This window comes from Penicillium cataractarum, assembly GCF_028827025.1.
Source record: "Penicillium cataractarum strain IBT 29864 chromosome Unknown utg000001l, whole genome shotgun sequence".
Lineage (NCBI taxonomy): Eukaryota > Fungi > Ascomycota > Eurotiomycetes > Eurotiales > Aspergillaceae > Penicillium > Penicillium cataractarum.
This window is the reverse complement of record NW_026622737.1, coordinates 3,361,951-3,388,717: the sequence shown is the minus strand read 5'-3', so window position 1 is coordinate 3,388,717 and position 26,767 is coordinate 3,361,951. Positions and strand designations below refer to the sequence as shown.

At 50.8% G+C, this 26,767-nt stretch overlaps 9 protein-coding genes across 9 annotated transcripts; 3 read left to right on the top strand and 6 right to left on the bottom strand.

The window, feature by feature from the left end:
- Window positions 1–670: 670 nt before the first annotated feature.
- On the bottom strand, window positions 671–2,553 carry N7496_001160 (ribosome-associated complex protein SSZ1; the record flags this gene model as incomplete). The annotated part of the gene is made up of 4 exons (XM_056694091.1): window positions 671–1,330; window positions 1,398–2,296; window positions 2,362–2,398; window positions 2,458–2,553. The coding sequence occupies 4 exons, from the start codon at window positions 2,551–2,553 to the stop codon at window positions 671–673; spliced, it is 1,692 nt and encodes a 563-aa protein (XP_056560820.1).
- A 557-nt stretch (window positions 2,554–3,110) lies between these two features.
- N7496_001159 (exosome non-catalytic core subunit RRP40) lies at window positions 3,111–3,938 on the top strand (the record flags this gene model as incomplete). The annotated part of the gene is made up of 1 exon (XM_056694090.1): window positions 3,111–3,938. The coding sequence occupies one exon, from the start codon at window positions 3,111–3,113 to the stop codon at window positions 3,936–3,938; it is 828 nt and encodes a 275-aa protein (XP_056560819.1).
- A 441-nt stretch (window positions 3,939–4,379) lies between these two features.
- N7496_001158 (MYB DNA-binding domain protein) lies at window positions 4,380–6,258 on the top strand (the record flags this gene model as incomplete). The annotated part of the gene is made up of 2 exons (XM_056694089.1): window positions 4,380–4,401; window positions 4,463–6,258. The coding sequence occupies 2 exons, from the start codon at window positions 4,380–4,382 to the stop codon at window positions 6,256–6,258; spliced, it is 1,818 nt and encodes a 605-aa protein (XP_056560818.1).
- A 252-nt stretch (window positions 6,259–6,510) lies between these two features.
- On the bottom strand, window positions 6,511–11,181 carry N7496_001157 (putative UDP-glucose:glycoprotein glucosyltransferase; the record flags this gene model as incomplete). Its single annotated transcript, XM_056694088.1, has 4 exons — window positions 6,511–9,657; window positions 9,709–10,546; window positions 10,603–10,956; window positions 11,033–11,181. 4 exons carry the CDS (start codon window positions 11,179–11,181, stop codon window positions 6,511–6,513), a joined length of 4,488 nt encoding a protein of 1,495 aa, XP_056560817.1.
- A 1,014-nt stretch (window positions 11,182–12,195) lies between these two features.
- On the bottom strand, window positions 12,196–13,557 carry N7496_001156 (uncharacterized protein; the record flags this gene model as incomplete). Its single annotated transcript, XM_056694087.1, has 1 exon — window positions 12,196–13,557. The coding sequence occupies one exon, from the start codon at window positions 13,555–13,557 to the stop codon at window positions 12,196–12,198; it is 1,362 nt and encodes a 453-aa protein (XP_056560816.1).
- A 3,606-nt stretch (window positions 13,558–17,163) lies between these two features.
- N7496_001155 (uncharacterized protein) lies at window positions 17,164–17,536 on the bottom strand (the record flags this gene model as incomplete). Its single annotated transcript, XM_056694086.1, has 2 exons — window positions 17,164–17,436; window positions 17,513–17,536. The coding sequence occupies 2 exons, from the start codon at window positions 17,534–17,536 to the stop codon at window positions 17,164–17,166; spliced, it is 297 nt and encodes a 98-aa protein (XP_056560815.1).
- Window positions 17,537–18,073: 537 nt separating this feature from the next.
- Window positions 18,074–20,194, top strand: N7496_001154 (FAD binding domain-containing protein; the record flags this gene model as incomplete). Its single annotated transcript, XM_056694085.1, has 8 exons — window positions 18,074–18,185; window positions 18,244–18,485; window positions 18,540–18,650; window positions 18,703–18,847; window positions 18,904–19,058; window positions 19,111–19,268; window positions 19,334–19,338; window positions 19,377–20,194. The coding sequence occupies 8 exons, from the start codon at window positions 18,074–18,076 to the stop codon at window positions 20,192–20,194; spliced, it is 1,746 nt and encodes a 581-aa protein (XP_056560814.1).
- Window positions 20,195–22,477: 2,283 nt separating this feature from the next.
- Window positions 22,478–24,211, bottom strand: N7496_001153 (uncharacterized protein; the record flags this gene model as incomplete). Its single annotated transcript, XM_056694084.1, has 1 exon — window positions 22,478–24,211. The coding sequence occupies one exon, from the start codon at window positions 24,209–24,211 to the stop codon at window positions 22,478–22,480; it is 1,734 nt and encodes a 577-aa protein (XP_056560813.1).
- A 1,622-nt stretch (window positions 24,212–25,833) lies between these two features.
- On the bottom strand, window positions 25,834–26,505 carry N7496_001152 (uncharacterized protein; the record flags this gene model as incomplete). Its single annotated transcript, XM_056694083.1, has 1 exon — window positions 25,834–26,505. One exon carries the CDS (start codon window positions 26,503–26,505, stop codon window positions 25,834–25,836), a length of 672 nt encoding a protein of 223 aa, XP_056560812.1.
- Between the last annotated feature and the right edge of the window lie 262 nt (window positions 26,506–26,767).

Below are 26,767 nucleotides of genomic sequence, written 5' to 3'. Positions count from 1 at the left end.
TCTCTCGCTTTGCTAAATCCCAGCTTATACCTGGATCGATTTCAAATCCTTGACGCCTACCCTACACGCTCACTTAATGTTGTCACGAACTACTTCACGATCGTTATTATGCCCCCAATCCGTGCCTCGGGGAGATGGTTTGCGCCTACACGGCGTGGATCACTTCATCACTGGCACTAAATCATCTTGTTTTTGTCCTCTACCGCCACGAGGTCCGCGAATTGTTGACGATTTCACGCTGCAATGGTTCTCCGGCTTGGTCTTATCTGATGTCTCTCGTCCGCAGTTTTCTTAATTAATAGTTGTAATATAATTCTATTTGGTGGATCTCATGCTCGGTGCCCTCGTCAGTAGATCTGATATTACGTAGAAGCTAGGAAAGAATGACCAGGAGGTGAAACGCGCGAAGATACTCGAGAATCCTTTCTTCTGAGCATCGACCTGGCAGGATTACACTTGAATATTCATGTACGAGTCTGGGGCGAAAGGAAGTAAATATTTGCCATTTCCAATTGAGAGTCTATATAGATTTGGGGAACATGAGAGAGGACAGAAAAGGGGGGTTGACTCTAAAAAAGATAATGACGGGAATACAAGGGAAAAGCACAGCCTCTATCAATCATGCATGCATCATCACGCCATAAGGAGATCGCTTTTTGGGGAGACAAATCTAAGCGGAGCCGTTGATGGCACCACGGACGGCGGTAGAGCCACCGACCTCGCGCACGGCGATCTGCAGACCCAGGTCGGGGTTGACATGGACCATAACCTCGACCTTGGAGCCGGCCTTGACACCCTTAACGGCGAGCTCGGCAACGGGGTTCTCGGTCTTCCAGACAATCTCGCGGATGTCCTCCTCCTCCTCATCGGAGTCGAAATCCGAGTCCTCATCATCAGCGGGCTTCTCCTCCTTGGTCTTGGGCTCGGGCTTGGTGACCTTGATCTCACGGGCACCCTCGCAAACGCGGACCAGAACATCGCCGCCCTCCTTGGGGGCAGTGTACTGGGCGATTCGGCGAGCCGGAAGAGCAGTGTCGGCGTTCAGGAGGGGCTGGAAGCTGGTCTCGTTGTTGGAGGTGAACTCAACACCGATGGCCTTGCTCAGGTGGGGGGTCACAGTCACCATGGGGTGAATGGACTGCTCGATATCCTCGGCATCGAACTCCTGAACGAGGGAGGCCTGGAAGGCGGCACCACGGGCAGACAGCTCAGAGGGGTTGATAGCGGAAGTGGAGGTCGAGGGGGCCAGGATGGTGGTGGTCTCGGGGAAGATGTTGGCAGCCAACTGAGCAATCTTGGGGGTGTGGGAGGCACCACCGGAGAAGATGACCTAGAATAAATAGTCAGCACCAAGTCTGAGGAATAAAATACTTGCAAAAATTAGCAAGAAGACGTACCTCGTCGATGTCAAGAACATCAAGCTCGGCCTTCTTGACAACCTGCTCGATCAGACCAGTGAACTGAGCAAAGACCTTGTTGGAGAGCAGCTCGAAGCGGGTGCGGTTGACGGTGGAACCGTAGTCAATGCCGTCCACCAGGGACTCAATGCTGAGCTGAGCGTTGGCGCTGAGGCTGAGAGCCTTGCGGGTACCCTCACCCTCGAGCTTCAGCTTGGCCAGACCACGGGCATCCTCGCGGGGGTCGGTCTTGTGCTTCTTGATGAACTCCTTGGCGAAGTGGTCGATGATGACCTGGTCCAAGGAGGCACCGCCAAGCTCGTAGTCGTGGGCGGTAGCCAGGATGGTGTACATACCACCGCGGCAAGCAATGACGGCCACATCGGAGCGGGTGCCACCGAAGTCGGCCACAACGACCAGCTTGTCGGTCACGGTAGCCTCGGGGCGGGCATCGTAGGCCATGACGGCAGCAACGGGCTCAGCAATCAGCTGGAGAACCTCAATGCCGGCGGCCTTGGCAGCGGCGATGAGGGCCTCGCGTTGGGCATCGGTGAAGTTGGTGGGAACGGTGATAACGGCAGCGTTAACCTCCTTACCAAGGAAGTCGGTAGCGGACTGCTTCAGGCGGCGGAGGTGACGGGTGGTGATCTCCGAAACGGTAACAGTGTTGCGGGTCTCGCTCTCGGTGTCACGGATCGTGAAAGCAACGGTCGAGTCCTTCTGCTGGGGGTGGGCGGATTGGTGGCAGGGGGTAGCGTCGATGGACTTGAAGTCCTTGCCCAGGTAGTCCCGGAAGTATGCGACAGTGTTGCTGGAGTTACGGATGAGCTGGGCCTTGGCCTGGGTACCGTGGTACTCCTCGCCGTCAATGTAGGAGAGGATGCTGGGAATTTGACGGTCTATACAGAAAGATTCAATTAACTCGAGTTGAGGAAAAGGCGGGGTTCTCTTGAATAAAACATACCTCCCTCCTCGTTGGCAATAACCTCAGCCTTGCCCTCCTATAATATGTATTAGTTTCATGATTCCGAATCCTCTTCTGTATCTTTGCTGAACGTACGGGCGAGATGCGGGCAATTGAGCTGGAAGAGTTGCCAAAGGAGATACCGATAGCGAAGCGCTCCGTCTCGGAGGCACCGTTGACTGCGTCACCCATTTTGAATGTGAATGTGGAAATTATGTATCAAAAGAAAAGAAAAGCGCTCCGCGTCACGATGTGTGCAGAACAAAGTCGGGGGGTGACCGATGAAGGGGCAATGTTCTCGATGGAGGGGGAAGCCAAATCGAAAAATTTGAAGATTTTCGGCCGGAACGTGGCTCGTGCTTATCGATAGAGATGTGGCGCAGTCTTTGTCCTCCACCCAAACTATCATTTGCGCTTTCAAGCCGACAAGCGACTTAGTCTTATGATCTGTCGATATCCTGAGAATTTAAATAGTTTTCTTTTCATAATTGTCAACATCCCGATATCCAAACTCTCTCCATATCCTTGCATACACTCAATCATATCTTCCTTGAGCTTTTGCACCGCCACTGACCTTCCCAATCACGTGGTGATAGTATAGATAAGAGCAGCCGACGTTTTCTTCTGCCAAAGCATTTACGGCGCATCCCACTCTTTATACCACGAATCGATCGCTCAACTCGCTCCGGATTTGTCTCTGTCGAAAAAAATAGACACCAGAAAAGTGGTTGAAATTTTCACTCTGCACCATGTCCGCACCCCTCATCCTGCTCCCGGGTGATGAGGTGCCCAGTGATGTTCTGCCATCCAACAACTCGAATCCTCTCAAATTAGGCCCAGGCCTTCGCCTTCTGTCGCAGCCGTCATCCAAGTCTAAATCCACAACCCATGTCCTGACAGCGACTCAGGCTGGCCTCGTGACGACCGATGCCAAGCGAAACACAGTCTCCCTCCTCTCGTTTTCCAATCGCCGATACATCCCCACTGTCAACGACCTCGTTATTGCTCAAATCCACCACTCGAGCGTCGACTACTTCCACTGCATGGTGACGCCGCACACAGCACACGCCCTTCTAGGCCAATTGTCTTTTGAGGGTGCTACAAAGAAAACACGGCCGATGCTCAAGCAGGGTGAACTAGTCTATGCGCGCGTTCTGTCCATCGGCGTCGGCGCAGGCGCAGAGGTCGAGCTTACTTGTGTGAACCCGGCCACTGGAAAGTCAGACCCCGGTGGACTGGGGCCTCTCGTTGGAGGCATGGTATTCGACGTGTCCACTGGTATGGCAGCTCGGTTGCTTCGCGCTAGCTCCTCTTCATCTGAGCAAAGCGATACCATCGATGGACTTGCGGTCCTTTCCGAGCTTGGAAAGAAACTCGAGAGTCTGGGAGGATTCGAGCTTGCCGTCGGTCGCAATGGCAAGGTCTGGGTCGATTGCTCTAATGCTGGCGACAGTGCGATTAAAGCCACAATTGCAATTGGGCGCTGCCTGCAGACTACGGATGAGAAGAGCTTGAACCCTGCGGATCAGAAGAAGCTAGTCACGAGAATTTTGCGTGAGATGAACCTGGCGTCATGATCAGAAGTTCATTATCTGCATTTTAATTCCAGGAGTATGGGTATTCGGGCATTTTGATTTTTCTGTACATATACCATCCGCAATTGTAGTTATCTTTGCCAATGTGCCACTATCATTTGTTGCAATGATGATCGCGTACTTCTATCACTAGTAGAGTATCAAGTGAAATTATGGGTTCAATTGACCTGCATAATATCCCTTCATCAGGTCTTCGTAAATTGTACCTTACGATCTGTCCGAAAACAAAAGGAAACGTGATTCTCTGGCTGTCTGCAGGTGCAGCTGCAGTACGGATGGGTCTGGCGGGCGGTATCAAAGGCGGTCACAATATCTGCCGTGTATCTTCACTTGGCGGCCATAAATTTTGGGAGCTTCACTTCCCCACGAACCACCTCCAATTGCAATAACGCCCGTTGGGCACGCCCCGTCTCGGCCTACAATATGGAGGTTCCCGAAAGCCCAGGTATGCTTGCAAATTCTGGTGCTGTCAATGCCCTCGAGTACCAAAGTCTGACATCTCGCAGTCATTGGGTTTGCGAATCCACCTTCGACTACAGAAAGCGTTAGAATGAAGAAAAAGAAGTTGCACAAGGCTAAACACACCAACGAACTCCCTTCGACTACTTCGACCAATGGACTCGAGTCCTCGCCTTCTCCTGAAGATGACGAGTCACGGCCCTCGAAACGCAAGCGAGACTCCGAGTCGCATAAGAAGAAAAATAATAAGAAGCGCCGCGAAGGAGAGGTCGACGCAAATGAAGAATCCACTCTCCAAGACACGAATCAGATGTCTGATGAAGAAGAGGACCAGTCACCTTCGAAAGAGACTCGAGAAACGGAGCAGAATGGAACAGGAGAGGCCTCTCTGCTTCAAGGCTCTCCAGAACCTACATCTGACGCCACACCCGACAGCCTGCTGAAAAAAGTGCGAGGCTACCGCATCGGTGGCAAGAACCAGCAGAAAGTCGGGTTCTTCATCGAGGAGGAAGTCAAAGCGCTGGAGAACTTCAAGGTCCAGTTCTGCAACATCCATGGCGTTGAAGGCCGTACCTTCGACGCAATGATCCAGCATTCTGAGCGTGGCGGCGATGAATGGCCCGTAGGGACCCATATCTGCACCAAGGCCGATTTCTGGAACGATATCTATGCATTGATCCCCGACCGAGACCGCCGTTCCGTATATCGGTTCATGCGGCGACACTTCCAGGATACGACACAAAAGGCTCACGATTGGACCCCAGAGCAGGACGAGGAGCTCATCAGGTTGCACGCTCAGCATGGGCCCAAGTACGCGCATATCGCCAAACTTCTCGGCCGCAGTGATGACGACGTTACCCAGCGTTGGAAGAACCGCCTACAGCATCGGAATACGAAGAGAACTGGTGGATGGAGCGAAACTGAGCTGCGCGCATTTATGACATCCTTAGAGGAATACCGAAACCTCCTGATTACATCCTCGGCGGAACCCGAAAAGGCGGGCAAAGACATCTGGGAGATGGAACTCAAATCTATTTCGTGGGGCTCAATCAGCAACGGAATGGAAAACTCCCGAACTCGCCAGCAGTGCGCAGACAAATGGCGAAAGATCTCAAAGAACATCATGACTCGTCGCCAGACTGTTGATCCCAACGCCGTCTTTGATCCTGTCGAAGCAGCGAAGAAGCACCACCGCTGGAACGGAGTTGCTGAGAGCGACAAGAGCAACGTGTATGTCGAAGATGACGATGACGATGACGATGAGGAAACACGGATTCCCAGCACCACACCTGCCATCATCCCCAAGCTCGAATTCGCAGCCGAGCAACAGGCTGTGGATCTAGCCCGAGTTGCGAGAGAATATTCGGTTGAATCGTCGCCCTCCCGGGGAGATATCCAGGTCGATGGGTCATACAGCGTCGAGAAGACGAAAAAGCGCAAGCACACCGACGCCGAGGTATCCGATGACGATGAGGATGACGATGACGCGGCGCCTTCTTCGCCAATCTCGGAGAACTCCCATAGTGAAGTCAAGAAATCACGAGAGGACAAGCAAGAGAGAAAGCGTAGGAAGCAAGAGAAGAAGGTGCGGAAGAGGCGAGAGGCTGCTGAAGCCGCCGCCGCCGAAGGACTTGAAGGGGAGGTTCCCATCACGCCGAAGGAGAAGAAGCACAAGAAGCACCGCAAGTCCGAGGCCAATGGCAATGAGGGGAACGAAGCCGAGCCGACCGAATCCTCAAAGAAGAAGAGCAAGAAGGAGAAAAAGAAGCTCAGGAAGGCCGCGCAGGAAGAAGGTGCAGGTGTTGATTACACGAGTGACATTGAGAGCTCTATGGTTGTCTAGATGTGTAAATCACTACGTCGATGGCTCGCGAGATGATGTTCTGCTAGAGCGAACATCAAGCTCGAAGCAGGAGAGCCAACCGAAGCCATGTCCTGTTTGAACTGAAAATTTTCTTTAGCTAGCGAGTTTGTATCTTTAATACTGGACGAATGGAAATGTCAAAATTATCCACAAAGGGAAAACTTATCAGATGCGCTTATACAAGGTAATCAACCACAGAAAAGAACAACAAAACATCAAGAGTCTACCCATCTATAGTTCATCCTTGCGGTCAACATCCTCCTCTTCCTCCTCGACAATCTCATCATCAACAGACACCTCCTTCTGCGCACCATCCTCCCCAGTCTGCACAAACCCAACCTGCTCAGCCGAAACACGCTTCGCCAGCGCCGCAATCTCATCATCATACACAGTCCACTCGGGCACCTGTCTCCTGGCTCTCGCCAACTTAGGCTCCTTAGTCTGCGGGTTATTGCAAAGATCAATAGTCCTCGCAGACGCGAGGTCTTCATCCGAGCACCACGTCTCACACCACAACCACTCCTGGGGCAGACTGTGAATCGGAATATGGTGCTGCATGTGATTCGGCAGGTCCTGGTCCAAGTTACTCAGACTATTAGGATCAGCCGAAAGCATCTGGTACTGTCCACGGAGACGGTCGCCGGCGGCGATAGCGCGGAACCGGTTCAGGTCGACTACGTACAGCGCCGAGATGTGGTACGGCTTGCCGCGCAGGAACGTGCTCCAGTAGCCCTGTTTCCAGAAGCGGAAGCCCTCCATCTCCGTGCGTGAGTCGCCCATCGGTGTGAAACCGTAGGGTGCGCCTTCCAAGTCGTGCGTGACGAGGTCGTACATATCAGTTCGCACGATTTGGTCCGCGTCGACGAAGATTACTTTGTCCAGAGACAAGGGGAACAATACGTCTAGGAAGAGCATCTTGTATCCCCAGATCTCGCGCTGCTTCTCCTTTTGTGGACGCAGCCAGTGAGGCCACTTGTACGTGACCATCTCGTACGAGAAGCCGCATTCTTCGGCGAGATGGGGCAGGAATGCGCGGAAGGAGGGTGAGAGGAATTGTTCAATGAACCAGAACTTGACGGTGTGTTTCGTGTGCCGCATGACGGAAACCATCATGATGTTGAGCATGCGCTCGTACAAGTGGCCACTGGCGACGGAGAAAATGTTGATATCGGCCTGTTGCTCCTCAGACTTGGCGCCCACGCCAACGCTAGAGAGCACCCCGGAGGCGAAACTGAAGCCCTTGGAAAGGTAGTCTCGCGCCGAGCCAGGCTGGGGTCCCGTTTCGAGGACGTCGTCGTTCTCGTGACCGGGTTTGCGGGAGAGGCGAGGGAAGAGGGTGCGGCCTTGGAAGGACAGAAGGGTGACTTCGGTGCTCTCATCGCCAGGCTGGGGCCGATATCCAAGGCCACCGACACTGTCGATGTTGAAAAGCTTCTCACTTCGACCAGGCTTGAGGTTGATCTGCCACACGCCAGGCTGCGCTTTGAATTGGAAGTAGCCCAGGTTGGCCATGATGATAGTGTCCGCGAAATGAGGATTATCCTCTGTGCCCAAAACGAGCTGCACTCCCCGGGGTGGGGAGCCGGTGGTAACATCACGAGAGTGGCCTTCGATCAGAATGTGCTCCAAAGCATAGATGGCGTCGACATTGGCTCCGGCCTTCAGAGCACTCAGCTTGATGTTATCCGGGTCATAGACAGAGTCCTTGGGCGCCACGAGCCAAGACGTGGGGACATCCATGCCCAGGGTGAGCAATGCCTCGACGGGCACGCCAGTGAACGAAGCTCCAGGGCGAGATAGAGAGCCATCAGCAGTGAACGATGGCTCTGACTCCAGTACGTAGCGATAGAAGCGCTTGACAGGAAGCTCTTTGAGCTCATCCTTGGGGTTCAAGAAGATCTTCAGTTGAACACCCGCTAGCTCAGAGAGGACCTTGATAATCGGCAACCATCTCTGGGCCGTTTCGGATGCCGGATCAAGCACAACTGCGACATTGATCGCGGGATCCTCAGAGTTGGAAACAGCGATGACCGAGTGCTCGGTCTTCCACTTATCCGACACATCCATTCGGAAGTCCGGCATCGACTCGAATATGCCCTCGGGTACGTCCGAGATTGTAGAAAGAGTAACCATCGAAGTCAATTTGGCGAGGTCAAGGGGCTTGGTGAGCTTCTTGTTCAACCGGAGGGACAGGGAGGCTTTCGCAACGGGTTCAATCCGCTTGGATCGCTCGTAGGCAACGAGCTGGCCGATTTCTTCCACGCTCCAAGAGTATTCCTTGGGAATAGGCCCAACTGCACGGCCGTTGACAACGAGACCTTCCGTGCCGGCGTCAAATCCGAGGGTCTCGGCAAGACGTCGGTGGACATGGATGGCCTCCTGGCTAGATTCAGATGACTCTAGGGGTTCAGAAGAGGCAACGGCATCCAATATGCTGTCGATCTCTCCTCCCTTGGCAAGGGCGTGTTGAATCGCGTTCAGGCGTAAAATACTTCCTTCAGACTCGGTAGCACCGTTGTGCACCAAGAGAAGTTCCATCTCGCCATTCTCCTTCCGGAACTTCAACGCATCGGTGAGAAGCTTCAATCCAGCCTCCGACTCAAAGTCGCACACGACGATGATGTGAATGCCGCCCAAAACGCCACTTTCAGGTTCAATCTGGGGAATTTGGTCCAGAATCTTTGAATCAGGCCCGAAGATGGTGGCAAGGTCCACGATGCGCACGCTCTTAGGGTCCTCGGGCATGATGAACGTGTTGCGTCTCTCAAAGGCACCGGCCAAGAAGAACTCGGGCAGCACAGCGTCTTCTTCAAAAACGCCTTCAACGAAACCCTGCTGGATCAGCTTCAGATCCCTGCTAATCAGCATGCTCAACTCCTGCATCCAGTTGCTCTCGCGAGAGACCGGGATACCGTTGACCAAGAAATTAGGAGCTGCACCCTGAAGGCCGAGGCGACGCTGGTAGTCAGCACTGCGTGTGGCCACAGCATCGTAGTGCTCACTCTTCAACACCTGGTCGAAAGATAGAGCTTCCTTGTCTGCGCGTGGCGTTCGCTCCTTGGTCGCTGCCTCAAACGACACCTTGTCAGTTTCTCCAGCCTTGCCCTTAGAGGCGGACTCTTCCAGATAGTGGAGCAGTGACGAGAGCCCGTAAGTCTCTTGAAGGTAGTGTGCCAGCTTCAGTTGGGGAAGGGCATCTGGAGAAGGCGCAATTGGCACCAGACCGAAGCGAATAGGGATCAGACGTTTAATAAAGGTCTGGACCTGGTTGACAACCAACATGACGTGTTCTGGGCTAGATAGATCAACGGGCATGACGACATTGTGCAAGTCACGACGGACTTGGGGCAATTGCCCCGGGTAAGTGTTGGTGATGTACTGTACTTGTCAGTATTATTTTAAGACGGATAGCATGGGGCATGAGCATACTGTTTGGAGATCAGTTGGCCAAGACTCATAGCGCGAGTCTTTCTCTAGATCATTCATCCAAATAATGACCTGACCACCTTCTAGAGTATCACGATAGTCGTAACGCTGAGAGTCATCGTCCGCCTGGGACTCTGCCAGAGTTGGGTGCGATAGGAGCTTCACAGCCTCCTGTGCAGACAGACCTAGATCGCGGAACTTATCAATGAGCCTCCTCTCTCGACGGAGGATATCGAGCAGAGAGAATGCATCAATTTGTCGGGTATCAATTTGCATGCCGTTGATCCACATAACATTGTAGCCAGCTGGGATCATCCGCGCCCGGTTTTCACGAATTTCCTGTAGCAGTTCTGCGGTAGCATTATGAGCAGCGATGGTAGTCGAGTACTTGGGGAAGTTTTGTGACAGCTTGACCAGTGTTTTCAGCGGGTCTTCGCTGTCCATCACGTAGCTCGCAGAGTTCACGCCAAGTCTAGACACCTCCGAAGCAGATAGAGGCCGCAAATCATCTGGGGCATCCTCCTTCAATTCCTCGGATCCAGTTGGAGCGCCCTCTTTGCTGCTGTCATCCCGTTGCTCTGCATCACGGTCATCAATCACAATATAATCCGTACGCTTCAACGCTAGTTCCACGCCGTATCCGGAGACGAACAGGGGTTGCGAGGTCCAGTGCTGGGGTGGTCGATAGCGCACACGGTACGAGATTTCGCCTTGCTTCTCCATCTCGCTCAATTTATCATGGAATTCCTTGAACGCCGGGGCCGATACATCTGCGTAGAGAACAGCGGGGGGAAGCGAGATATCGCCGTGAACACGGTCGAATGGCAGTTCCCTGGGATCTCTACAACCTTCAAGTCAGCAAGCTGAGAGCAATAGCATTGAAGAAGCTGAACTTACAACTCTCCATCAATATCCTGCTGAGCACGCTCCATCAGCGAGGAGCAATACTGCTTCCCTTCGAAATGAACCCAGACGGGACAAGCCGCATCTTGCGCCCCCATCATCGATTGCTGCACCGAGGTATTGTAGTACTGATAATGAGCCTGGATTCGAGGCGCCAATGACCGTGTTGACAGCGATAGTTTGAACGACGATAGACTTTCGGGGGTGCGTAGATGTCCATCTTCGTGAACGACCTGTAAGAAGCGGTCATACAGCTCCTTCTCCGAGATAGCTTCCTCGAAGGCACCGTCGGCGATGCGGTCGAGTAATGGGAAATAAGAGGTTGCGTTTTCGTCGGCGGCGGTTTCACTAAGCACCATTATAAGTATCGCTGGCCCAAGTACTCCAAATCACGGGTATATAAGCAAGGACAGTGTTCACATACAGCAGCTCAACCAAGTACGGGGACGAATCGAAGGAAGCCTGCAGTGCTACGTTGACTGCCGGACTCGCATTGGCCAAACAGGCTGGTAGTAGAGCTCCCAGCGCAGCATACCAATGCCATGAGGCTCGGGGTCTCGTGGGGGCCCTCATCCTGGCTGATATGGACGGGATCAATGGAATCGAAGGGTAAATAGTGTTTATAAGGGACGGATGCCCGGAGCCAGAGGCTTAGCCGTCGTCTTCGAGATTTTGACGGTGTTTGTAATTAATTCGAGTACGAGTTCAGAGCATTGACAAGCATCGCGGGCCAAATGAGCCAGCGCTCTCACAAACAAACGCGGAGTAGGCCTGCGGATCTGGACACTTTGATCATTCTCCTATCGCGCTTATCGCAGCTTGTACGGCGGGCGAAGCGGCAACTTGTGCAAGTCGCGGCTGTCAGTGGCGTACCGGTCACGTGGAGCTGTATTCGTCCCAAGTCAAAAGGCAATAGCTGCTTTAATCCGAGAGTTTCGACTTGAATGAATGATCTAAAATGTCTGGTTGATAAGTTCATAATTTTAATATGACCATATCTGACAAGATGACTACTAGTGGTGACATGTCATATTGTGACTATAGGTAGGTTAGGTCAAGCAAGATCAATTGATGAAGATCCCAATATATCCACGGCCTTGGGCTGGTAAAGCACATTTTCTTCGTATACAAACAGCCTCGGAGTGGCCGTAGAGCTTTCAGTTGCCCTGGCGACTGCATGACTGTCCTTACTCCGACGTTCACGTTTTTCTACACTGGTAGGAGCTACAACGTATGAAAAAAGTAATTCTTGAATGTTTTCATTTGAAAAAGGAACCTAGTCCGTCGAGTATGAATATCGTAAACACATGATTTCGTTAAAACAGTTGATACCAGCGCCAGAATTTTGACTCCCATAATAATGCATGTAGTATCCGAGTGCGCCGAAAGCTCCGAGAAAGATCAATATGGAAACAGATAGCCAGAACGTTCCCATATATGCAACCTCCGATGTCTTTTTTGTTTGTTCTCCAGTGTAATAGACGCCGAGGGAAAGGTGGAATGTGAAAAGAGTTTGTGTAGAATGTGTCAAGTTGAGACCAGGCTCAACGGTAAGAATGGTAAGGTTGGGAGAAACCAGAAATTGCTTTACTGGTTGTCAGTGGTGGTCGACACCTGAGATTGAGAGTTCTTGCGAGTGTACGCATCGCGAATCAGGCGCTCGCGCTTCTCCTCAGAGACTTCGAAGAGGGAGAAATTGTAGGTGCTGCTGTGCTGGCTGCCAGGCCGAGTAAGAGCAGTGGTGGACTTCATCTTCCGGAGGTTACGAAGCTTGGCAGCAGGGCCCAGAGAGCGGAGCTCGCGGGCAAGGCGCTCCAAGACTGAGCCTTTGTTCGAAGTATTGGTCTCGTTCTCGTCCATGGGGACGGGGAAGTGTGGGAGGGGTTTGTCGATAACACCCTCGGCGATGCTCATATCAGACTCGGTAGTTCCCGTGGTGCCAAAGCTGCAGCCGGAGTCAAACTTGCGAGTCTTGCTACGGGAGGAGCTGTTGGACCTGACAAAGTGACTAGGCTCATTGACCAAAACACACTCATCGATCATTTCGTTGACCAGATCGAGGAACTTTTCAAGAGTCTTGTGGACGGCGGGCCACGAACCCTCACCCTCTTCACCCTCTCCCTGGTGAATCATCTGGTACACAGGACCCGTGCCGCGAGTGCTGACCTTGTTGATAGTCTTGAAAAACGCGTCGCGGTGCATCTTGAGAATTTGGTAGGTCAACTGAGGAGTAGGAGTCACGGTCGAGGGCGAGATGGGAGGATAGAGGGTGTTGAGCAGAGCGATGTGGTTATGCTTGTTGTGCGGCTCCAGGAGAACCTCATTCATAATCATCCAGCGACGCAGGCCCACATAGATCTGGGTGTACAATGCCTCGAGAATCCGGCCCTTGGCATTGATCGTCTCGAGCCAAGACACGACTCCGGGATAATTGGCGGCCAGATCCGAATTCTTGATGTTATCGGCTTCACTACGGCTAATGTTCAATCGCTGCAGGGCAAGAGACATTTCTTTCTTCCAGCGGTTCTGCAAGTCCTTGGCGTAGTCCAAAGCAGTCAAGCTTTGGGGGAAGTCCACCTGCTCCAGGTCCTGGGGGAAGCAACGGCGGAGGAAGGAGGTCAAAAAGCTGGGCGGGAGCGAGCAAGGCTGAGAGGGCATCCGAGCGATCTGGTGGATCAATTGGGAGCGGAAGTCGGCGGCAGCATCCACGGAGCTTTCCTGCGAGGAGTTCGAGGCCTGAGTCGAGGTCGAGTTCCGAGGGCTAAACGCGGTTTCCGGCGAGGTGCTGCCGGCCACGAAAGACCTGCTCGGTTGGCAATTGAGGGCGTACATGTCGCGAAGGGGAATTTCGTAGGTAGCAGGGTAGCGGGCAATATGGTCAAAGATCCAAGTGAAAGAGGAACCATCAGGGATCTTGGCCATCTTGGGCGAATCGGGGCGCGCAGACATGATGCAAAAGAGCGGGATTGTGGTCTGTGCAGGGTGGAGTAGAACAGCTTTTGTGCTGAAGGAGGAATGTCCAAGGACTTTTTAAAGACGAGGAAAAGAATTGACAACGCGTTCGAAAGACCAAGATTGCCCAAATAAACAATGCCGGACAAGCTTCCGAGGGCTGGGACAATTTCCAAACACGCCGAAGGGATGAAAGCGTGTGAAACGTATTGGCAAAAGGAGAGAGCGTGTTAAAATAGCGAAGTAAAGGTAAACCACCAAAGATAAGGCGGGGGGATAAGTGTAGAGATCAAAGCGGATCAGATGCACGCAACACTGGCCATGCTACGAAAGACGCAGTGAGGTGGCAAGCGCGTGTGTGGCTGAAAGAAGAGAAGGGGGAGCTGGTAGTTCGGCGAGTGTCTTGAAGTAGTTGAAATGTTTCAGATGTTGACGCGAGGGGCTGCAGGGCGTTCGGTGCTCTCGTTGGCTGGTCGGACCTCGCGGCTGCAAGATCGGATCTAAGCGAAAGGCAAAAGACGAGGGCAACAAAGTTTGGGTTGGACTTTTGATTGGAGACTGGCTCTCAAGGATCGTGAAAAAAGGATAAACAGAGAAGATGGATTGCAAGACACGTCTCACGTAGATTGAAGGGAGTGTTTGTTGATAGGAGATTGAACGAGGGGATGTGGGGGGTTGAGAAGAGGAGTGGGTGGAAGGAGAGGAGTTGAAGGAGGAGAAAGAGACGTGGAGAGGAAAAAACAGAGAAAAGCAGAACTGGAGAAGAGGAAGTGGGAAGGAGGATTGCTCATAAGGAAGCGGAGGAAGTGGAGGAGGAGGAGAAGGCAAAGCGGACTTGAGGAACCCGAAAAGTCCAAAAGTCTGGACCGCCGGTGGATCCGCTTTTTTTTTGTCTTTTTCCACTTTTCCACTTTTGTTATTCCACCCGTTTCTTCCTCATCGATTCGTTATCCTCGTTCACAAAACACCAACTTCTCCACTGTCCTCCTCCACTTTGAAAGAATAAGACCTCATCTCGATCTCCTCATTCGATTTCCCAGCCATGACTGGATCCATACCCGTTGTGTCTTTGAGGGTTCCACTACTAGTTTCCTGCACTGAGCCGCCCTAGAGGCCACCAACACCGGGAAATGACAGCCGTTGCGTCTTCCGCGATTCCGGTCCACTTAGTCTCTACAATCAACACGCTAACCGATCCTCGTCTACCGCAGCGCGCGGTGTCTCGCGCTGCATCCGGGCCCGGGGCTGTGGTTGAAGACGCCATGGGACACGCTAGCGCATCCCTGTCCGCGTCCTGGGGAATTTCGCTCAGTTTGATGCACCTCGATGGTCGTGTCAGAATTTTGAGCCTACAGGACTACTCGGAGGCCCGGGCTGATCAATCCTCCATGGGGACTCCAATCTCAATGAATCGCCCGGGGATCCACTGCCCAGCTTGTCAGTGCAAGACGCGGTGCGAGTTACCCTGGCTGAGTTGATAAGTGTTAGGCTTTTGATTCAAGACCTTTTTTTCCCTCTTCGTTCTGCTCTTGAATTGACAAGTGATAAATTTAGATTGCCACTCAAGAAAAACACACACCAGTCATATCTGGGCCACACTCTGCTGCGCAACGGTCTTTTTTTGGGTGCATTCGTCACCCGGTTTTGCCTCCACAAAACCGTGCCTCCCTCGATCGCTGTGGGGGTGAACCACGCAATCTTTGCAGTTGACGGACCCCTGCCCGCATTACCCGGAGCCCTCGTTCATTCCGCCACACAAAGGGGAAAAAAACCAACGTTGGAGCAGTCAAATTGATCTCGAGAAATGAGAGGTCCTGGTTTTTTCTTTCTTGATTATCGAACGATGACAGGTATTCTCTGGACTTTTGTGTACAGCACTTCTGACGTCGATCAATAAACAACCACAATCGGTGCTATCGCCCATGGTTCTCGCCGTGTCAACCCCGCCCGCGACCCACGAAAACCGTGCCTTTTCAGGTACTTTGAGTACTGCACTTTCAGTACTTTCAGGCACAGCCGAGGCCTGTACCTGCATCGTTTCAGATTCCAGGCTACACACGATCTATCACTTTTCTTTTTCTTCCGTTAGAAATCTCCAAGGTCATACCCTCGTCGGCACTGTTCAATCAAACTTCAACTTGTGCTCAATTTTGTATACCTATTCCTTGCTATTCCCGAGTCCCTCGCGAGTCACAACGAAGGAAAATCACAGCCCGATCATCGTCCCTGCAGTGCCCAACCCTTGAACCCACACAAACCAGGCAGCCCTTTTTGCGGGTCACCAAAAAGTCGACCTTCCCAAACCGGGCGAGATCGGACTTGCCGTGGGGCCTCAGGCCGCGCACAAAAGTTCCAGACAATACGATCGGCATTTCTTTCATTAAATGTCTTCCGTGAGTCCCTTCACTACTAACGGTCGGATACGTCAGACTCAGACCCTGGCTGTCAAATTGCCAATCTCCGGCACTTTTCACGACGGTTTCCGCGGCGCAGGCTAGACGGCGATCATGGCATCATGGTCGTTGATTAACAATGCCTCGAGGCGTCGGCGATCCCAGCCATGTTTGTCGGCTCTGCCTGGTCCATATACACTTCGTGCAACCGTGTGCGACCGTGCCTGGCCAGATTATTATGTAGTCACGGAGGATATCCCAATTCGCAATTTCACAAGTCTCCGGAGAAGATTCGGAACATGTAAATGATGATATCTTTCTCCCGAGCCCACATACTTAGTTTGCCAGTTCATGTTGAATTGCCCAACAGCTACTCGATCGGCAAAAGTACCGTAGCTACTCCGTCCACACAAACTTTTCTCTAGGTTCGCACACAGTCCTTCTTTCAAAGGAATTAATCTATGGTGTCCGATTGATTACTGCGATCAATCAAGTCCCCCCGAATGAAATTTGCTCCTCGAGCGCCATAACCGCATCCCATGTACTGTACCCAGAATTTGAGCCAGCCATCAAAACCAAAAGATCGCACACTGCGGCTCAGGGGAAATCACCCAGTCGCGATCGAGGTCCGTGTACTCCGTGTTTTGTCTTTGTTTCTAGTCTGCATAGTGCTTTTTCCAATGCGAACTAACCGCTTCCCCGGGAGCGACGATGATCATGTGGCTTTTGGCGATAGGGAAGAGGAGTCGAGGACGGGAAGGTTATCTTTGACGTATATGCTGTGCTCCGTATAAAAGTACCAAGTATGACAGACCCCGTACTTTGACACTAGTTTTAAATTGGACGTGTTCGATGTCGCGGGATTGGTGTGACTGATTGCTTGATTTTTGGGATGTTTGATTCTGGAGGAGGGGGCCTGTCGTGTTGAGATGTTTATTCTAAACAAAGGAGCCTTGCCCGGATTTTCAGTCTACGCCGACCCTTGATAGATAGGTTCTATGTTGGACAATCTCTGGTAGAATCTCTCGGTACAACTGCAACTTTTTTATCGTGGGAACAAGTGTTTACTAGCACATTCCAGACTCAATTCGTGGATAAAGCAATACGAGGATGTCCCCGAATCCCGGCATCTCCCAATCGAACGCATTGCTTTCCAAAACGTGCATGATGCGATGGCTAGACTTGGGGAACACCAATCCCAACATTGTATTTACCCAGGCCCGTATTGAACACAGGGAAATCCTTGTGAGCAAGTCACCGGCGTCCTTAAACCGGCATCGTTCAGGATTTTCTCAGTGAAGCAGAGCAGAGCCCATTCAGATTCCCAATCCTCGACCAGAACTGCAGAGGCGTAACGGCCCGTCGTCGTCCACAACGCCTTCTTTGTAGACGAGGCAGTATATTCATTCCCCCTAACCGCGACCTCGGAATCAGCACCGAGTTCGCCGACGTTTACGATCTGATCCGGAAGTTTGTCACTATACTATTAGGCTGGCTTGTCGAGCATTACTACTGGAATTTTGTTCGATCGGAATAGATGCACCGTACTCGGATCTCACCATGGAACGACTTTCAATCGTCATTATACGTGGTGGCAACCTGGAAACCAAGTAAAGCTGGACCAAACCTTTTAATCTCGAGTCGTTTAAATGAGATCGTACCTAAATACACATAGAGAAACCTTGGAAACTATCATGTCTCCTCCACCTTTACGTACCAGATTGCCGAGTCGTGTTCCCTGCCTTCCAGGCCGGCCTTGGTTCTCAACTCTCCATGGAGATTGAAATTAAAAAAAGCAGCCCTGAGTAAAAATGCCAACGTTAAAGTCCGTTGTCCACAACTTCGATGATCCTCGCTGCCGTGGGTGCCACCGGACTCCCCCACTCATGCTACTTCCCCACGATTCCCCATTCCCCACATAGAGTATTCCCATCCTTGACTACAGGTGGGGAAGAGATGCGTGACATCTTTACTCCAATTTAAATTGTTGAATGTTTTCTAACTTGATTTCTTCACTTTAATTACACAAGACCAAATCAACAGGTACCAACCAACTTGAATCAAATTATTGGGGGATACTTGATAAGAGGCGGGGTTTGACACAAACACTATACCACACAATGTCACCTTCAGTGCTTCACGACGAGACCTTCGATGAGGAAGTCCCGGTCCTAATCATTGGTGGGGGCCCGTCCGGTCTATTTTTGGCCTTCATGTTGGAGCAACTTGGCGGTCTGTATTCCTTCTCTCTACTAAGATATCATTGACATGTATACTGATAGTATTCTAGTCCGATCACTAATTGCTGAGAAATATGCGACCAGATTGGCTGCCCCCAAGGCTCACGCCCTAAGCCCTCGGTCACTCGAGATGTGCCGTCAGTTCAGACTAGATGTGAACGAGATTCGCAAGGTCGGAACCTCTCGCAGCGATGCCTATTGGGTTAACTTTATTACGAGCTTGGCTGGCGAGCATGTGGGCAAATTACCCTATGAGCGCATGGACGCTGAAGTCCTTAACAGTACCCCCACTGTTGGTTTTCACTAAGCCATACCCAGGAATTACGAACGCTAAAATGGTCTTTAGATGATTCACAATATCCCACAGCCTGCTTTTGAAGAGCTGATTGCCAAGAGGCTATCTAAGAGCAGCCTGGTCGAGATTCGCAAGAACCACGCCTTTGTCGACTTGAAACAGGTAAGAACCTGCACCTTTTCTTCTTTCCTGTAACACCTACTGATTAAATTAGTTTGACGGCCATGTCATCACAACAATCATGAACCGCGATTCAAAAGAACCATACAAAGTCCGCTCGAAGCATGTAGTTGCCTGTGACGGCGCAAAGAGTGCCGTGCGCAGCTTCCTGGGCATTGAAAGCGAGGGCGAGGATTCTTGTAAGTATAAACTCCTTTTCGGACTCTAATATCCAAGACATTAACGACACATTCAGACGAAACAATGATGACCATCCACGTCAATGCGGATCTACGTCCCATCGTTAAGGAGCAGGTCGGTATGCTCCATTGGGTTATGGATCCTTTGGTATCTGGTTTTATAATCGCCTATGACTTGTCCGGAAATCAAGTTCTGATTTGCAATTTCGACGTGAGTTCAGTGTTTAATCGCGGCTGCACATTGATACTGACATTTTATATAGTCCAAAAAATGGCCAGTAGAATCATGGAATGAAGAGCACTGCCGCAAGGTCGTCGACGCTGCCATCGGTGCGAAGGCCAAGTATGATGTTCTCAGTTTCCGTCCCTGGATCCTGAGCCGAAAGGTCGCCAAGTCCTACAGCGACGGACGAGTTTTCCTGTTAGTATACCTCTCTTGCTTTCTCAATTTGCCGTAATTTTGTCGACTAACGCACCTATGCCTAGTGCTGGTGATGCCGCTCATTCCTTCCCCCTACTGGCGGCCTAGGCCTGAACTCCGGGCTCGGCGACGTCCACAACTTGGCTTATAAGCTAGCCGCCGTGCACCATGGCTCTGCAAAGGACGCTACTTTGGATACATACGATGCCGAGCGCCGTCAGGTTGCCCTGGTAAACTCACAACAGAGTGTGAAGAACGGAAAGAAGATTTTTGGTTTGCTGAAGACTCTCGGCACTACTGATCCTGATGTCGACGTTGCCCGTCACAATCTATACCAAACGATCCATGATGAAAAGGCTATGGTCGATATCAACGAGGGCATCGAGGGCCAGCGTGAGCATTTTGATAACCTCGGCCTACACATCGGTTACGTGTACGGCGACAAGCGCATCCCCGACAATGCATCCGTGTACGAGCCCGTCTGCGTGCCGGGAGCTCGTCTGCCCCATGCTTGGATCAAACTCGTTGATTCTGAGAAGGTGCAGCTTCCTGCGATTGACTCAACATACGTTGGCGTCGATTCCCAGAAGGTAGGGGAAATGACCTACTCTACACTAGATCTGTGCCGCTTTGACTCCTTCACTATCTTGGTCGACAAGAGTTCCTCCTCGAACTTCGAATCCGCCGTTCAACAGGCGCTCAAGCAGCTTCCTGCAAAAGTGGCCTCTAAATTATCACTGCAAGTGGCTGTCAAAGGTGTGGACTTCTTGCTGCAGCCTGGTCAGGAAAAGTGGGATGATGTGGTGCCGTTGAAGGAAGGTCAGGCGGTATTGGTGCGTCCAGACCAACACATTCTAGCCGTGTTGGACCGGAACACTAGCGCAGCTCAAATTCTAGAGGCTTTGGGGAGTCATTTGGGCTGGTAGGCGAGTGACAGAGTCAGGGGTGAACAGCCACTAGTAGAGAGCTTCTAGGAAGATCTCCTGTTACCCAAAGGCTCCAATTTCTAAATGCTCTGGGGCCAAAGCGATGGAGCAATGAGGAAGTAAATATATAGTTTACCCGGTTATGTGATAGATAGATACCAAGACAAGATCTCGTTAAGCTAACCTCTTCATTTCTAACTTTCTAGTAGACTCGAACTTGAACTATGGTTACGTTCATATGCAGATGGGAATCCCTTAGTGTGTAGCTAAGGCTATTTATTAGCAGCTGTGCGGGCAGTAGGCGGGGCCCGGCAACAGCAGGGAAGTAGGGCCAGCCTGGAGACCGACATACGCTTGATCTTCCCGACTCTGTGCCCCATGGGATTATGACGCACTTGGCCTAAATATTGATTAGCATCGGATATTCGCAAAAGACCATCAAAATGCAGGAAAGGAGTAGCATACCCAGGGGGCCGTGCTTCTTCTCGCAGGAGCCACATCGCTCAGTCTGAATCTCGCCTAGGCAGAAAATGAAGGCAGACTACACGTTTGCGAGCTTATCGCAGACACGTTCTTCTTTGCGCTTGCCCGACATGAAGAAATGGCTTCTTGCCATTAGCTCACGCACCGCTTTCTAGGCGAAGAACACTGGGAGATGTTTGCCCTTAGGCTTCTCTCCCTCATGGGCGGCCTTCCATAGGGATCCCCACAGCAGCTTCGCCCACATGGAGAGGAAGGCGGAGACGGGAGGTAGGTAGCAAGCTCGTAGAAGGAAGTAGCAATCACGAGGAAGGAGAGGTCGCCGGACTATTAAGTTTAAGCACATAAAAGATGAGAAGAAAAGCAAGACGAGAGGAAAGACGAGAGGAAAGATGAGAGGAAAGACCAGACTAATTTAGTTTGATATCATAACTCCCATAATATCATACTCTTCAGGCAGCAATAAAATAACCATCCGTTAGCAGAATCAGGACTCCTTATTATTCTCGGATCTGCTAGCATAAGGGGGAATAGGATAAATGTTACTGTACTTGGAACAGGCCGCGGCCCAGTCCGGGCAACTCATTATCATTCAAGGAAGAACTTTCCTATTATGGGAGTACTATACACGAAGTCGACGTCTGTCTGACTTGATAACCAACGCATCCGATACTACAAAAGAATACAAACTAGGTGCGGACTTTTTCCTTCATCCTCTAATCCCCCCATACTCAAATTTCACCTGCCCGTGAGATCATGGCTTTAACAACAGAGCCGCACGAGATTTTTCTGATCCCCGAGATCCTGGAAATAATTTTGATACAGACCAATATGCAGACTTTACTCACACCAGCTCAAAGAGTATGTCATCAATGGCATTATCTAATTCAAGACTCGACCGATCTACAAGCCGCCCCTTTTTTTCAAGCCCGTAAGATACACCCTACCGCACGGGACACCAGGCATTCGAAATCCATTAATAGATAAATATCTGTGGCCGTGGTTTTGCTCAACTAAGGCGCAACTTTACGGAGCACCACCAGTCGAAGGAGGGGCAAAGACACCTTCAATTGATTCTCGGAATGATATTCGCTTTCGCCGAAAGGAAGTAGTTGGGTACGAATGCCCTTTCAGCAACCTCCTCGATCTTGTATCGGCCTAGTGGAGAAAGACGGAGGGGAAGTGAATGGCCCCGCATACACAGAAGTGAAGCTTAATGTGCAAGGGGATAATTTACGAATTGGAAATATAGTGTATCCCTGCACGCTACCTGATCGCCATATTCACCCTCTATCAGAGGAAGGAATAATCTGGTATGGAGAAATTCATACTGATAACGATCTGAAACGATATCCTTGGCTTAAAAAGTATCAAGATGGAGTAGAGATACATGGGGAAATCCATAGGAGCCAGGTAGCGTACGCTACCTCTACATATCTAAGGGATTGCGATATTGTGCTTTTCACTCTACATTGCGCCCGGGCACGGGGGAAGCTACATATGGCAGATGGTCAGGACGCTTTCCGCATCAAAAATCTATATTGTTGGCTGTTCAAACTTGGGATGACTCTTGTTCCGGGGCAGATATCTATTCCGATGCCTTCAAACTAGGTGCTTTCAAGATTTGCAGCCTCGGTAGGCATGATCAACCGATGGAATTTGCTACCTACTTTGCAAAAGTGAAGTTGATCAATAATGGCTAGCTCCTGAAATGAAATTTTAATCTTATCGAATGTTATTACACTACACAGTTTAAAACACAGCACACTAAAATGAAGGTCAACTCAACATTCATATTGAGAACTATTGCCTAGGGAGTCTCGCCAAACGCCCAATAATCTCTTCCATCTCGGTCGATATCAACCATCTGGAAGCAACTGTCTTGAGACTGATCTGTAATGTATTCACCTCATGCAGTAAGTTCACCGAAGTCATTGCATCGTTCGCGCCGGTTGGATTCAACGAGTTGATTAGTTTCTTAGCCCCGCTGAAGTCAAGAGCATCGGGAGATGCAGGATCCAAAGCGGAAGCCGGAGAAGACAAAGTATCCATGTTCTCGCTTCCTTGGGTTTCATCGGTCTGATCGTTCTCGGCGATGACACCGACCCACACGTCGTGCCATCGCCAATTTTTGGGAATCTTGACCTTGTTCTTGTTCCAGAGGTGAGTTGCCACTAGTATCATGGCTGAGGCGAAGAGGCAGCCGGGGATGTGAATTGCATGGGCATGACCGCTGGGGATTTCGTTAAGAAGACGTATGATGGAAACCGCATGGAGAACGGCGCGAAATGCTTCGACGCTTTGAGCCCAATTGGCGAGGTTGAAAGGGCGCGCCCAACCTTTGACGGGAATACCGCTGAGGACTAACGGTAATTTGTACTCGTCGCAGATGCGGCGGTAGAGGGATATGGTGGGGGTGGAAAGCTCAATACACACGGCATGCCAGCAGATGAGAGTCTGGAGGGAGTCGATACTGCGGGAGGTACAGAGATTGCCTTCGTAAATGTTGAGAAGACCTTGAATGATCTGTGAGCGTGGAATAGTTCCCAAAGCCGCGCTATCGACGTCATGTAGCTCAGCGATTAATGATTGCAGGCCTTCGAGCAAGACCGAGATGGAAAGTTGCGAGAGCTCTAATGGCGCCTTGGTATAATCCCTCGCGCATACTCTGATGAACAGCTCTGAAAATGGAATCCGCTCATGGCCCAACTGCGCCATTTGAACAATCCATTCGTCGGCAGTCTCGGCAGCAAATGCAGCATCGGAACATGCGGCGCTGATTTTGTTTGTGAGATGACGAGCACTAGCGGCGGAGCCTGACGCCTGTGAGATGAGCCCGTCCAATATATAGTGTCCGAGTGTTGCTCGCCGCTGAACTTCTGCGGCTACCCAAATGCGCCAGGCGGTCTCCTTGACTTCTGGCTCTGCTTCCACGTCGGGTATAGCTCCTAGTTGAAGATCGTCCACTGAGTACATACCAGATGTCCTTGCCCAATAGAAGCCTAATCCATGGAAGACAAACGCGGTTGTCCGAACGCTGGTATTGCGAGAAAGCAATGCGTATGTTTGCCCCAGAAGAGCCGTTAGAACCAACTGGATACCATCACACTGGTCATGCGGCCCTCGTAGTTTAATCAGACTCTGCCACGAGGCTGCAACCGCGGTATGCCCCAGTTTCCACAGTATCTCTCCTTGCTCCACAGCATCGGGGACACATACAAATAGAGAACCCAGAGCAACCATATTCAGCAACAGAGGGGATATACAGTCCCGCACGGAGAATGTAGGCTCGTGGATGATCGGAAAAGAGGGAGATACCCGGCCAAAGAATTCTCTTAAACACGCATCCACGAACGGAGGGGTAACTCCCGTGTTTCGCAGGTTATTGTTGAGTCTCTTAGATAGGTCATCGACGAGCTTATGAAGTTCGTCCACCGCATGCTGGCCGGGACTCCCCTGGCTATCAGCTGGGGGTACCGAGCGCAGACAGCTTAGAGCTGAGATCAACGAATAAGAATTATCGGAGATATCTGCCATGGGTAATAGCAGCGAAGAACTATTCTGAAAATCCGGCATCAGCCAGTCAAGCAGATTTTCCGATTCATGAGTATAGGGGCTAGCGAGGAGAGATTGGTCGAAAAGCCTAGGTTGCTCCAAGTCGTAATTCGTGGGCACTAGGGAATTTAAAGGGGACGCCGGTGTTTCGGGAAGGACTGCATTGCTGATCATAGCTTGCGGCTGCTGAAGCGCTATATTGGCATCGGAAATTTGGGCGCGCCTATTCGTATGCAGCTTCATGTGCCGATTCAGCACATCCTGCCTGCCAAAGGATTTATTACATTGCGGGCAGGGAAATGGTTTCAAATTTGTATCTAATTCCTGTCAGCTGTTTCCTTTTCTTCGACATGGGGACTAGTTTCCATTAGTGTACTAGTGATTATGATCACTACTCACGTGTTCTCTTATGTCTCTAGAGTTGTTTTAGCGTTGAGGTATAACGGCACGCATGAGGATTACAACGTACCGTAAGATGTTCTAACTTGGTGTAGGCCTTATCGCACACGCTACAGCGAAAATTTCTGGAATTACCGGCCGAGTTGGATCCGCTTGTGACCGGAGAAGATACCATGTTCATGGCCAACATGTACTAGCGGGGATGTACAAAGCAAAGAGTAAGTGGGATTGGCGTATGGGGAAGTGGGAGAGAAGAACAATTAAGGTGGGTTGAGAGGGGAAGGCTTGGGTGGGAAATAAGATCCCTAGGGCAGACTATAGGGACCACTTAACCATAACCCTCAGTTTGCAACCGGCAGAAAGGCGGGGGCTGTTATTTATGTGGCCTCAGGCAAACAATCTGATACAATCATAGTCACATACCTATGTCCGATGATATATATCTTTACTCGAAATCTGCGTTGAGATTAGTCTGGATATTAATCGCGTAAAATCCCCAAAATTATGACAGTCTTCTACCACTACCAACTACGATGACGACTACTCTTTACAAGACTATACGGACATAGGAGCCATCGGGCTTACTGATCAACTTGACTGAACCTACGCCAAAAATGGGATTATACTACTATATATATATATACTATACAGCGTGATTATTTTTGAGTGGGTACTAATCATTGCAAATCAACTTGGGATATAAGATATTGATTTCTTGTTTTCCTTCAATGAATGGGGTAAAAGTTTTCTTGTAATCACACAGAGTTAGGAATATGAAAATTTCTTAGGAAGGCAGACCTGCACAGCATGCTTGGCAGAAAATTAATATTTTCAAATCCATCTACATTTGATTTTAAGTTGGTTGGTTGACCCTCGGCAAACCGAAGGTGGGAAAGTGGGAAAGTGGGACAAGGATTGAGATGATGCGGCGAAGTGGGAATAACGTAGTAGGGATCACAAAATGGCAGTCGAGCCTTTGATAGGCATAGTACCAAGTACAAGCGGGAACGTGCACCCTACAAATTCGAATAATTTACAACTAGCAAATCATTGATTGTGACTTGCCTGGGATAGCACCCGTGGGGCGGGAGGAGAAAAACTTAAGGCGTGTGTGTATATGGGATATGTAGGGGATTATTCCAATTTAGATTAGCTACGTAACTAGCCTGCATTTTATATACATGGATTCCTATGATTTCTAACCCCTACTCTTTCCTAGCGTGCTGCTCGTGTAAACCAGGTAGAACAGTAGCCAAGATCGCCATCTCTTCGGTGGCATGTTGCAGCAATGCCATAGGTAACTTTTCAGGAACCATAGCCCTTCTCGCCTCTGGCGAGACTCCTGGAATATCCCCGAGCCAGAATCGCGATCGCATTCGAACACCATCCGGCTCATCTTTGATCAAGTGTATCAGATGACCCATGTAGTTGACCTCGCCGGTCTGATCGTTCCAGTTACCGGTTCTCCCACATATCGCGGTGGAGTAGCCAGCGCGTTGAAAGTCTTCCTTCCAGGTCGGACCAAAATATTCAGCGGGGTCACGGAAGGAAATCTTGAGCTTGGCGAGTTCACCGCCGAAAAATTCGTGAACGAGGTGATGTCCACCGATATAAGTACTGTCGTTGTTGCGTGGGCCTTGCCAATCCGAGAAGACATGGTCGCGAGGATGCCAAAGTTTGTACTGGTCGGTGGTATGGATCCAGCCGAACCACCAGTCTATCATAGCACCAGTTGAGCCCTTCATGTAGGTTGAAGCTGCAATGTGATACATGCCATCATTGGTGGCCGCAACACCAGCCTCCATTGGGAGGTAAGGATGCTCCAGAAGGAGCCTAGCATCGGAAAGGGCGAGCCCTGGTGAGAGCGGGGTCGTCATGACGTGGAGTAAAAGAGGTTTGCGGGATATAGTAGGGTGAAGATTCGACGCGATAGTAGAAACAAAATACTAGGAAAAGGTGTTCTTAAATAATTCCAATCCGAACGCCCACCAGAGAGTGAGCCCGAAGATTGTGGGGAAATTCCGGGGGATCCGATGGGGAAACGTGGGGAAGCCTCCAGGGTGACTCTCATGGCACCGAGGGAATCCCTCATTAATAAATACATTGCCACAACAAGGACAATTAGTTCTAATTCTGTTT